Source organism: Melopsittacus undulatus, chromosome 13, assembly GCF_012275295.1.
Source record: "Melopsittacus undulatus isolate bMelUnd1 chromosome 13, bMelUnd1.mat.Z, whole genome shotgun sequence".
NCBI lineage: Eukaryota > Metazoa > Chordata > Aves > Psittaciformes > Psittaculidae > Melopsittacus > Melopsittacus undulatus.
In genome coordinates this window covers 6300821-6313368 of record NC_047539.1, presented here as the reverse complement: position 1 = coordinate 6313368, position 12548 = coordinate 6300821, and the positions used below count along the sequence as shown (strand labels likewise).

The following is a 12548-nucleotide window of genomic DNA, read 5'->3' as shown; positions in this document are numbered from 1 at the left end:
TCACTTCACATCCCCTACTTATTCTCACACCAGGAGCCCCTCACTCCTGTTCCCACTCCCAATCCCAAGCCAGTACCCAATGACCCAGCCCCAAAGTACAGAAGAAAAGGCATATTGAAAGAGGTTGCCCAGAGAAGCTGTGGCTGCCCCATCCCTGGCAGTGCTCAAGGCCAGGTTGGACACAGGGGCTTGGAGCAGCTGCTCCAGTGGAAGGTGTCCCTGCCCGTGGAAGGGGTTGGAGCTGGATGAGCTCTAAGGTAGGTGCTAGGACACTTGGGCAACACCTCTCCAGGAGCCTGAACCCACCATATCAGGCAAATGTTTTATCTTCTGTACAAACCCATCAAAGGCAGCTTTAAAATATACAAAGAAAGGACATTTATACCCAACTGCAGCTCTGCAGCTTCCATGGTCATGAAAAGGGAACCGGCAGCATCAGGGCTGGATCCATGGGATGTGCAGGATGCAGGATGTTCAGCTCTCCAGAGAAAACAGCTGAGCTCTGGCATGCCAAGCACAGGAAGCACTGCTGAGTTTGCAGCTTCTAAAACAGGCCAGTGAGAAACAAAATTGGCAGGTTTAACTCTGCATCAATTCAAAGCATGTTGTTACATTTTAAAGTATATGAAACTATTGATCATAAGCAAGGCAATTACTTCTGCCTGTATTTAAAGCCACATGGAGGGTGTTAAGGAGACACCACTGAACACACCCAGCCCTGGTGCAGGAGGGGGCAAAAACCACCATCAGAGGGGAAAAGCTCATGAGTGCGCAGTCCTCACAAAGGGCAGAATATAGAAAATAGCAAAAAAAAATGATGGAAATTGCCAAGCTGGGAAAAGTTCTGAACATCCTGCTTTACAAGAATCATGGAATGGGTTGGGTTGGAAGGGACCTTAAAGCTCCTCCAGTTCCAACCCTGCCATGGGCAGGGACCCTTCCACTGGAGCAGCTGCTCCAAGCCCCTGCATCCAACCTGGCCTTGAGCACTGCCAGGGATGGGGCAGCCACAGCTTCTCTGGGCACCCTGTGCCAGCACCTCAGCACCCTCACAGGGAAGAGCTTCTGCCTAAGAGCTCATCTCAGTCTCCCCTTGCCAGGTTAAAGCCATTCCCCTTGGCCTGTCCCTACAGGCCTTGTCCAAAGCCCCACTCCAGGTTTCCTGCAGCCCCTTTAGGCACTGGAGCTGCTCTAAGGTCTATTCTCCAGGCTGAAGCCAAGATATAGGTGACCTGCAGATGCACCCCCAGAGAACTGACAATTCCTTTATCTCCAAAGGCTTCAAAAACCACTGTACATGTAATTACTATTCCATTGAAAACACACAAACTCCATCAGCTACCTCCAAACCTCCATCATTTTGAGTTGGGCCTTGAAATAAGCACAATAATCCTGAGCCTGAAGCCTAAGGGAGGTTAAAGCATCTTCCCTCAAAGCAAAATAACCCCTGAGTCTCCAGGTCAGAACCCCCCAGCCCTTAGGATGAAAGGGATCAGTGCAAATCCAGAGCTTTTCCTCTTCTCTCTTTCTCTCTTCCTTTCTCTCTTCCTTTCTCTCTTCCTTTCTCTCTTCCTTTCTCTCTTCCTTTCTCTCTTCCTTTCTCTCTTCCTTTCTCTCTTCCTTTCTCTCTTCCTTTCTCTCTTCCTTTCTCTCTTCCTTTCTCTCTTCCTTTCTCTCTTCCTTTCTCTCTTCCTTTCTCTCTTCCTTTCTCTCTTCCTTTCTCTCTTCCTTTCTCTCTTCCTTTCTCTCTTCCTTTCTCTCTTCCTTTCTCTCTTCCTTTCTCTCTTCCTTTCTCTCTTCCTTTCTCTCTTCCTTTCTCTCTTCCTTTCTTTCTTTTCTTTCTGCACTGCAGAGACACCAAACCTGATAGTACACGATATTTGGGTAGCAAGTTTTGTAGAGAATAAATATCACACTTCAATTTCATGGTAACTTAGGAGGGTTTACTGGGAAATACCATGGCTTTTACATGGTTCTACCAATTACTGAGCAATTACATGTAACCTAGATCTGGAGGACATACAGTAGGGCTATAATGTATTCCTCTCTCCGTTGAAAAGAAGGCAGTTAATAGAAAACACACTCTCATATTAGAAACCTGTCCACAATATTCCTGTGTGACATTACTACAATGCCACATCAATACGAAACCCAAAGCAAAGCCTCTCTTCCCATTAACACATCACTTGTGGGATGATCAATAAAAAACACACTTTAAACTGCACCGTACGTCGCTCCCCACAAAGTTTTATTCTTCAGATTCAGCAGTTGGTACCTCAACCCCTGTGCAATTAAATCCCATTTAGCAGCACTGACCTTCTGATGTGAACTCATTCCTACAGCTGGTTTGGAGTTGAGCAGCGCCTTTAAAGAGTGGCACCAAAATGTCTGTGCATGAAGGGTGGGATGCACGGAAGCCGTCGCCGGGAAAGCCGCAATGGAACAGGGAGAAGAGAAAAAGGGAATGGAAATAATAGTGCCAGCACATTTTAACATGTTGTAGCATATTTGTAAACATTGTTAATCAGGGATTAGCAGATGGTGATGTTAATTGCACCTGTGGAAGTAACAAGACCTCAAGGTTGATTACATTTACAAACTGGGAGTGGGGCTGTGGCGCAGCAGCGCATCCCTCACTACCAGTGAGGAAGGGGCCCTGTGGGCTCCTACACTCAGCAGCACCCCAGGTTGTCCCCTTCAGCCCTTCCAAGCTTTGCAAGGAGAGGTGTTCCCTGTCCCAAATCCAGCCTTAGGAATCCTCACTGCAATCCAGCAATGGATTGGATGGAACAGGATTCCTCCCCGTGTTGTTAATCTGTGCACTAAAGCAAAATCCAGGGCATGAGTTTCTCTTGCAGCCAGTTCTCCCTGGAGGTGACTTGAGGAAATGAAAAGGTTTGTGCTTGCCCCTGTCTGAGCACTAAAAGGCCGAGGCTCCGCACGCATCTTCTGAACCAAGGGGGACAAATATTGTGCCACTGTGCTCAGAGACACTTTGATTGTTGAGAAATCATTTTGGAAGGGCACTGACTACATTTTAAACTCCATTTGGTAAATAAGCCTCTGCCAAGCAGCAGGGAGGGAAGAGCTGACTTTCACATTACACACGCACACTTTATTCATATCTAAATATCAAAGAGGCTGTATGTACAAACAGAAGTAATCAGGAAGCACGTTTTGATCTTGCTGATACACACAAAAAAATGACAATTAATGTCCTCCTTTTATGATACAAAGCTGGGAGTTTTTTACAGTTACATTACAGGGACGATTATAGTGAAGCTTAAGGCTAAAAATAATGAAAGACTATAAAAACTGCATTTTAACATTTAAAAATACCCAGGAAATTAACTGGAGAAGTGGGCAATGATCCAATTAATGGCTCGCATTTATTAGATCAGGGGCAAGTCACACAGCACAAAGCTCCATCTCCAAAGGTGTGAGTGCGCAGAGGTCCCTGTGCTCCTCACAGGTTTCAGCCTGAAGCAGGAGAAAGCATCATCCATGGCAGATGCATCCAAAAGCTGGCCAGAGGGGGGATCCCAGTGAGACAAAGTGAGGCCAGAACTTCCCACCGAGGGAAACAGGCTACATGGGAACAGCAGAGCCATCCAGAGTGGGATTACTGCACTCACAAGAGCCTGTATTGCAGCTCTCAAGCAAAGAAGTCTGAGCTGCAGCCCTAGTTACACGCTTAAATCCCTGTCTCTCAAAATCCAAGCCTTATGCAACTGCCTGTAATCCTTGCCTGATACTCCAGTGGCGAGTCGAGGTGCTCCACAGATACAACAGCTGCACAAGGAAATCTGCAGGGGAGGTGCAATGATCAATGGACAAATGGGAACTTCCATGTACCACATCACCCTGTTGGGAGAACTGCCATGGGCATCGAGGTTTCACAGGTTTTTGGGAACCGCCTGGAAGTAAAATAGCTGCTCCATCATTCCTCACCTGCCTCCTCATTTGGAATGGCTGAGAATAGTCCTACGGTGTTCGGCTTTCTCAAACACACACGATGCCAATAAAGTGCCTCTTCTGCTAAAGTACTGCTCAAATAAGTAAGTAAGTAAAAGGAGAAACAGCAGTTCCTATGAAATTGGAAATGTATATACTTACCTGTAGGTCAAGAATGAACGGCTTTATCCTCATCCCTGCTGCTCCAAAGGAAGGATTTAGTCAGCCTCAAGTGCTGAATCTTTCCTCTGAGAATGAGCAAATCTGAGCCACGGGCACCCTCTGCTGGGGTACCCAAGGTGAGAGCTGTGCAGCGAGGCTGGTCTGCAGCCCCCCGGCCCATGGGTGATTTATTTCAGCATTAAAATAGGGGGAAAGGGAAAAAAAGGCACAATTTAGCCCACAGAATGCAAGAGATGTCACCCCAGCGATGCCACTGTTATTCAGTGGCCAGCTTGCCTTCAGATTCAGGGAACAAAGCCCCGTTTGCCACAACTGCTGTCATTTCAGAGGGATTTGGGGGTTGTCCTTGGAGAGGGCAAAGGGGCAGACACAGCTCAGGATATGTGCATCCATGAAAGGCACCTTCTCCCATCACAGCCACAACCACACAAGTGAAGACTCAGCACCTTTCAGGAGCTCCATGTCCTATCTCATCCCTATCCCAGGCACCTGAGGCATCCCCAAGGCCAGGCATTCTGAGGGAGACAAAACCTCCACATCCACAGCCGGGTTTACAGACTTCATTTAGCTGAAAGGAAAGTCCTAATTAGTCACCGTGAGTGATTTACTTGTTCATCTGGAAGGGGGGAAGGGGGAGACTAAGCTGAATTGTTTGAAATTATCCCTAAAGGGCACTGTAAATTAAGTGTTAATGAGGAATCCTATGCAAAGGGCCACAGCAGCTAAATAAAATAATTAAGGTGCTAAGTGATAACATTCATTTGGTTCTCAGTAATTCAGCTTGGCTTCAACCAGGATATCTGCAAATGAAGGCACCCTCACCCTACTGCCCATGCCATCAGCGGGATGGTGGTGCTGGGGCAGCCCAGCACCCAGGAGGATCAGGTCCACCATGGACAGGAAAGTTCCTTGGAAGAAGAGGAATTCCTGATTCCTCTTCCCACCTGAAGGAAGTGCTCTGTTTCACTGGTCACACTCTGGATTTATGTATGACACAAAAAGGATTGATCCAAGTCTACAACCAATCTTTTTGGAGGCTTTATTGCAATGGGCAGTGGTTTTTCCCACTACAGCTGTTTTCTAACAGCTTGCATCCATCCTTTGGCAGGGCTGCAGACCTGTTTACAACCAAATACAACACGGGGTGCTTTCAGACATCCAAGCACCAACAGGTAACAGAGGAACCACCTCATCATGAGGAAATTGCTACCCAGTAGTCCCAAATCATACGTGGCTCTCACCAGCATACTCTCGGCTGCTAAGGGGTGGTGGCCTCAGGGCACTCGCAGAGGCAGCAGTTTCTCACCTAGAACCCAAACTCTCCACAGCACAAGCAATGTACTAAGTCCCCTGTGTAACAGGCACAAGTTTCACAGCCATCACCAGGAATTTTACTACAAGAACTGAAGGATATGGCTGTCTGCTTTAAAAAACTACCTTTGCCTCCCTTCCTTGCAGCCGCTCCTCTCAGAGGATGTAGGTGGGAGGTGGTACCCAGTACATGCAGCATTAAGCCAGCGTTCTGGTGGTACAGTGCATCAGCCAAACAGGGCTCAAGTCAGTGTCTCTCCCTTGTAAAAACTGCAGCAATGATGGAGACCCTGGAAAGGGCACTTCCATATCCACAACAAGAGAGAACCGAGCAGCTTCCACCACCAAATCGAACATTTCAGTCACCGTGCCTCAGCTTTTGGCTGCAGATGGAGTGCAGGAGAATACCTGTAGCAAAGTAAATAAATAAATATATGTTTTAAACCACAAGAGAATCATTCTGCAGGGCTGGACGTTTGACTTTTACATACAGAAAATGAGACTGTGATGCCTTTGTGTTAGAATTGTTCTCACCAGTAGCAACAGAGACGTTCAGTGATTCAATCCCAGGGTGAAGGGCTCTGCCAGGGGGTATGGCCAGCATCCGATGGCACAGGAGCTGTGTCTCTAGAGACAGTCCGTCCCCTTCACTACCTGCAGAAGAAAGACTCTCAGGTCAGCTCACAGCTGCTGCTACATCCCTTTTCCCTCCTCCCGAGTACAGTCCTTACTAATGCTCTGTCACAAGTACATCCTTGGCCCAAAGCTCACCAGCAACCTCACCAACTCCCATGCAACAACAGCCAAGAACCACCAGAGGTGAGAGGGGCACCTTCCTGGCCCACTCCAGCTCCCCGGATCTGTTGTCCACTATGCAAAGTGGTTTTGAACAATACCAGTGCACCACACCTGCATGCAGAGCATAGAGCACAGACCCTTGTAGCCTGAATGCAAGCACACACTGTGCCCACATACACAAGCTGCTGCCAAAGAATGAGGCAGCCAAGAAGCCGTGGGTCTGATCTGGTCCAGCAAATCCCATATCCCTGTTGATAGTGACGGGTTCAGCCTTTTCAGCACACAGTACCACCATCTGGGTGCAACTTGTGAATGCAGACAGTTTAACCAGAGGCTTCAATTGATTAGTTGTTAAACCATCCAACAGGCCTGATATGTTTGGGCTGATACACTGGTGAAACAGAGTTGAAATCTATCCCAGGTCATTAATAGTTGTTTGACTCACACTGTCACAAAGGGAAATGGAAAGGGAGAGGCTTTAAACAATCCTGCACGCAGACAAGTGAGAATGCAGAAGACTACAGACCTCCCTGCCTGCTCAGCTCCCCAAAGAATTCTTCCACATTCATTATTTAGAGCTACACAGACAGCTACATGGCTGCAGGAACAGCCAGCTCATTCCAAAGGCTCTCTGCTCACTCCCTGACCAAAGAGGCTCAGCAGCTTGGAAGCCAGCCCCTGGTCCCAGCTGAAGCCAGACTTGTGCTGGGACAGTAGTGCCAGGGCACACGCTGCCAACCAGGGGCTTCTGCACCTCTGCCTATGTGGCCGGTGCTGTTTCACGTAAACCAGACACTTACCTGAAGTTTTAGTAGCACTTTCTATGCCACTTATTACTCCATAAGGCAAACAAAATCCCTCCTGGGCTAAGCTGCCACAGAACTCTTCCTCTGGTGTCTATTCACAGCACTTCCCCAGCAGATCCATGTGTATTGATCTGCACAACATCCCTCTGACCACACACAGCAAGAAGATGTTGTTATTCCCATTTTACAGACTGGAATCTTAGACTCAGTATCCCAGACTCAGTACTCCATTCTGTTGGCCCGATTTAACTGGTAAGGTTCACTTTGGGTAAGGAAAAGAATGCTTTGGGTAACCCATCTTACATCACCTTCCTGCACAAAATAAGCCATGCAGGCAAGAGCATCCTTTGGCTGAGGTAAAGCAAACCTCTAGAAAACCAAAATCCCACTATTTTCCTCCTGCTGTAAACCAGCAATGCAGGCAATGCCTGGGTGAGTTATCCAAGCAGAAGCCTGGGTGACACAGGAATGGAAGACAGGCCTCTCACAGCCTGGCCTGCCTCTTCGTTGCTAAGACTGTAGTTCTCCAGGGATGCTTCCAGAAAAGAAAACATATTATCCTACTTGTTCCTGATTCAACACAGAAAAGTTTTACAACTTACTGTCATATTTGCCTCCTAAGTCTCTCAAACCACACTCTCATGGGACTCTCCAACTGGGACAGCAGCTATTGCCAGAGATGGGATGGCTCCTGGAGCAATCCTCTCCCTGATAAGAGTCTTACAAATCCTAATAAAGACAGTAATTTTGCTTCCAGCTTTTACAAAGCTTTTTATGGCTCTGGCTGCTTAAAATAATGAGGAACCATAAATTGAGGGCAAAAAGACCTGCGCAGTGTGACACGAGGGAGGGAGTATTGACTGAATCAGATTAAATCCTAGTTTATATTGGTGAACAAAAACACTTCCCACTTCAGACCTTTGACTCCCATCTCTTAGCTTTATCCTTCACTGACAGTCCTCAAAAAGTAGAGCTTGGACAAGATGATAAACCAGGTTTCCTGCCCCATTTCCAATTAACACCAGTGTAACAACTGCAGCTCTCAGTGCAGGAGGTTCAAATCCAGGCAGAAGAGAGAAGATAAACCCACCAGTTCCACAAACAGCCTGAGCAAAAGACTGAAGGTGTAAGAACAAATTACCCAGAAGCTCTTCTTACACAGACGTTTAAGTGCTCCCAGTCTGTTCCTGTTCACACACAGCTCCCAGTCTTTTGGGCAGCCAGCCTGCCTGTCACCTTCAGCAATGACTCCAGTGCAGACAACTTGAAGCTGGACTGTCCAAATCACTCTCTGCCAAGCCAGCAAGGTGCCAGGAGGGGGAATTCAAGTCTGCAAATGCTTAACTTACAAGACAATCTGTGCAGTGCTCAGGAGCTCACGACCAAGCTGAATTATCTCTGCTGCAGCTACGCTACATATTCAGATGTAGGATGCTTCTTCCAACAACCTCAGCATCAGACAACTGTAATGTTCAATTTTCTTTTCAGCCAAGAGTTAGTGCTCAGCAGAGAGTTGAAATCATTACTGCTGCAAGGTCCGGGAGCTCTCCTCATGCATCTACCAATCAGCCTCCAATCTCCCCAGACAAAAGGATAGTTGGACTTTTTCCTGGAGAAATCTCTCATAACTCAAGGTAACGACACCACTGCCACTCTCGCCCCCTTCCTCTCTCCTGGTGCTGTCGTCATTTCTGGGATGCATTTCTTTGTGGTCCATCAGCAGCGCTGCCAGCCTCCCTGCTCCCTTTGTAATATAGCTCCACACATCTTGCAGAGATGCCAGATTTGCGGCGTTGTCTTGTCAGTATTTCTAGGAGTTCAATAAACATTTTAATTAAAGGGATCTCTTCTGAGCCAAGAAAACCACAGCACAGGGCAGGATTACAGCCCCTCGATGGCTCATCGCCAGCGTGACACTACTTCCAAGTGTACAAGCTCAAAGCAGCCCTTGCGCCAGGTGACACAAAGTGGGGGAGCTACAGCATGGCCACACAATGGTGCCTAGAGCAGCACTCTGGGGTGAATTTCTTTCTCTAGCTGCCATGAGGCTGCTATTCCCCTTCACTGCTGCACAAACCCAAACCCTGCCTACAAAACAGCACACGGGTCTAGCAGGGAGGTTACACCTCCTCCTCCTGATGGTAGCACAGCCACCAACAGCTCCTGCCACCTTCTCCTAGGTGTACAAAGCCACCACTGACTGGTCTCTCTCCTCATGCTTCTTTCTGGGCACAGACACACAGTCCTGTATTTTTAAAGAGCAAACATGACACAGCAAAGACATGGCTCACCTCATCCTTCCAGCCTCAGCACAGCAAAAGCAAACATGCACTTCCTGGTCTCTCACTCAGGTTTGTGGTTTGCCAACACAGAAAATCCAGGTTCAAGACTATAGGAAGGGACCAAAAGCACCACAGAACACAACGCAAAACAACAGCCTGTGGCTACACTGTCGCACACCTGTCCTGCCACTGAAAACTGCCACCACCTAGACCCCATGCAGCTGCTAAATTCCCTGTTCACCTACACAGACTGGTTTGCTCCTGCAACTTGTTCTTCTGGCTCCCTATTTCATTTGCAGCCAGATCATTCCATTACTTCTTTCTCAGCTCTTTGTTTCCAGACCAAAGTGTGATGTGATGCAACAGACCCACAACTACCTTTGGAGTGAAACATCACCCGTTTCTTCCTCACACATGCACTTCCACCAAGCCCAAAGCTCAGTCAAATGCAATACCTATTACTATAATAACGGGTTTATTCCACTGAAATTCCGAGCAGCTGATGACAGGGATATTCTCTGCATCCTCAGGGTTGCTGACCGTTCCCAGGACTTCCCAGCCTTCTGCAGCTTTAGCCTAGAAAGAGAAATAAATGTTAAAACCTGCCTTCTTTTCAAGCAAAAGAAACTAAGCCATGTATATAAACAGATTTCTTTTTTACAGCAACAAAATAAGCTCTTTTTTCCCCCCATAAAATAGTTTTAGGAAGGGTTTTTTTTTGCCAGGAAAGCACACAAAGAGTAGTGTTAAATAAATTACCATCGGGCTAATCCACAGAGCAATGCAGTGGAAGCTCTCAAGTGCAGGCTCAGCCATCAGAAGCCCATGGTAACGTTTTGAAACACAAGTGCAAGTAAACTCAGATGCCAAAACTCAGCTCATACAAAAGGCAGAGCACTCAGTGCCTCACATACCCAGAGAAGCGGCTTTCCCTCCTGCTCCTTAGTAAAAAGAGCTTTTATTATTTGTCTTGGAAATCCATTTTAACAATAAAGGAGCTGCTGTTTCTTGCCAGCTTCATTTCCATTGAAACTGGCACCTTTTACATTCCATTATATCACATTTGCAATGGCCAAGCAATGCCAAGGGTTGGGGGAGTGAATCTGGGTCCAATTACATGAACTGCTGCAATGGGTCAATATGTTACTAATTAAAGATTTACAGTCACAAATTGATCCTTCCAGGTGTTTCAACTGAGTATCAATATGTTTGATATAGCTTTCATTTCACCATCATCCTGAAGGTGCCACAGACCCATCATCCCTTCCCATGTGTGTCCTCCTTCCTTTTGCAGCACGTTCTGCAAAGGGACCTCTCTCATCTCACCACAGAGGTACAGGCAAAAAGATTCCTAGCAGCTCACACCAGCCCTGGTTTCTCCTCTCTCTGCTGCTCCAAAGGCTGCCCAATGCTGCCATCATGTGCCTGGGCTCTGGAATGCAACCTCCGACACACGCCAGGCAGGACCTGCGGCAAGCAGCTTCGGTCCCCACAGAGAGGAAGGGACACAGACCTCGTCTTACCGAGCTCGCAGCCTCACAGGAGATAGACACAGCGTTACCCTGCTCTCACTATCTTCCAGAACACCCACAACTCGGACCTGTTTCCCCCCCCGTCTGGAATGGGGTTGGTTGTGCACACAAGTCAGAGGTGGTCCGACAGCACAGACCACCGGCAGCAGAGAGGAACGCAGAACAGGAACACATGCAAATAGGAGATCCTTTTCCTGTACTGTCTTTCTGTTCAACACGTGCAATATCTGAGCTTTCTTCATAGGAAAGGGAAAAAATGTGGATCACTCTACCTTCAAAAAGCTCTGGAGATCATCGGTGCTGTAGACATCGAGGACTTCCATAGCTCCAGAGCTAGCTTTGCTCACTGTTGGCGTCAGGGGGCAGCTGCAAGGGAAAAAAGAAAGGAAAAGCATCATATAAAAGCAAAAAACCAAAGGAAATCCAGGAGGATTTTTGTTTCTCTGTTTCCTTCTCTTGCCTCTGCAGCCCAATTCCAAATAGACCACTAGATATCTTGCTCACTATATGGATGTATTTTGCTATGGAGAATAGAAGGGCCCAGAAAATAACCCAAGAAATAGGGTGCAGTTTTATGCACCGATGGACAACTGAAACACAAAGTGGGTTACAACAACGGGTGCCCAGGGAAGTTCCTTTCCAGCCTGGAACACCACATCCCACAACCTCCCTGCAGAGTGCAGCACAAAGCAGCAGCTGCCTAAATTCAGCTCAAGCTCAGTCCTTGAAAGCCCTCTAAAGAAGCTGTCGAGCAATGCAGGCCGGAAACCAAATTGAGAACTAGCAGGAAAAGACAGAGAAGAGCTGAAGGAGCAACCAACCAGCCCCATACCTGTTCCTCCGGCTTGTCACCACTCTGTCCACCCCCAAGAAGTAAGCGGAGCGCAACAGTGCCCCCAGGTTCATGGGATCCTGGATCTGCTCCAACACCAGCCAAATGAGCTGCCGGTTTGGGCTCTCTTCATCCCTCAAATCAGGCTTTTCAGCTTCCTCCAAACTCTTGAAACGCAGAGGAGTGGCCTCCAAACAAACTCCTTGGTGGACCTGATCTCGGCAAAGAGCATCCAGCTGTTTCCTGTTGACATAGTGCACAGGGACTCCCCGGGCCGTGGCTTGAAGGACTAACTCACTCATAACAAAACGCCGAGAGCCACTGCTCTGCTTGAGGAATAACCTGAACAGGTCCCTTCTCGACTGAGAGAGAGCCAGGGAACACGGGGAGATCCCAAACAAGATCTCGGAGCCCTTAGTCCTTGCAATGACCAGAGGCTTTCTCTCCATCCTCTTCCTCGCTTTCCACAAGCCGCCTCCTCTCGAGCTCCACAGCTCGCCGGCGGCAGGGGCACCCAGCCTGGCCCCTCTCTCTTGGGATCTGTGCTCTGGTTTTGCCTGGCTCTGCGTAGCCAGGCTCTCAGGGGAGGTGCTGGACGCCCGACAAGCCCTCGGCAGGGCTGGAGAGTGAAGCCGAACGCCACCTCCCACAGGGCCCGGTGCTACCTCAGGCCCACCTTTAGCTGAGCAGCCCCTCAGGCCCCTCCACCACGGGCCGCAACGAGCGTGTACCAGCCCCGCGGCCCTCCACAGGCAGGCCGGGAGCTCCATTGGTGCCCCGAAGGCCCTTCCAGGGGTACAGGTACCCACGGGCACCGGGAGAACACACCGAGACCAGCTCCGACCGCGGC

At 48.4% G+C, this 12548-nt stretch overlaps 1 protein-coding gene across 1 annotated transcript; it reads right to left on the bottom strand.

Moving 5' to 3' along the window:
• Positions 1-5162: 5162 nt before the first annotated feature.
• On the bottom strand, positions 5163-12536 carry MRM1 (mitochondrial rRNA methyltransferase 1). Its single transcript, XM_005154463.3, has 5 exons — positions 11699-12536; positions 11139-11232; positions 9790-9910; positions 5983-6102; positions 5163-5856 (listed from the first exon to the last, which is right to left on the bottom strand). The coding sequence occupies exons 1-5, from the start codon at positions 12466-12468 to the stop codon at positions 5807-5809; spliced, it is 1155 nt and encodes a 384-aa protein (XP_005154520.3). The 5' UTR covers positions 12469-12536; the 3' UTR covers positions 5163-5806.
• Between the last annotated feature and the right edge of the window lie 12 nt (positions 12537-12548).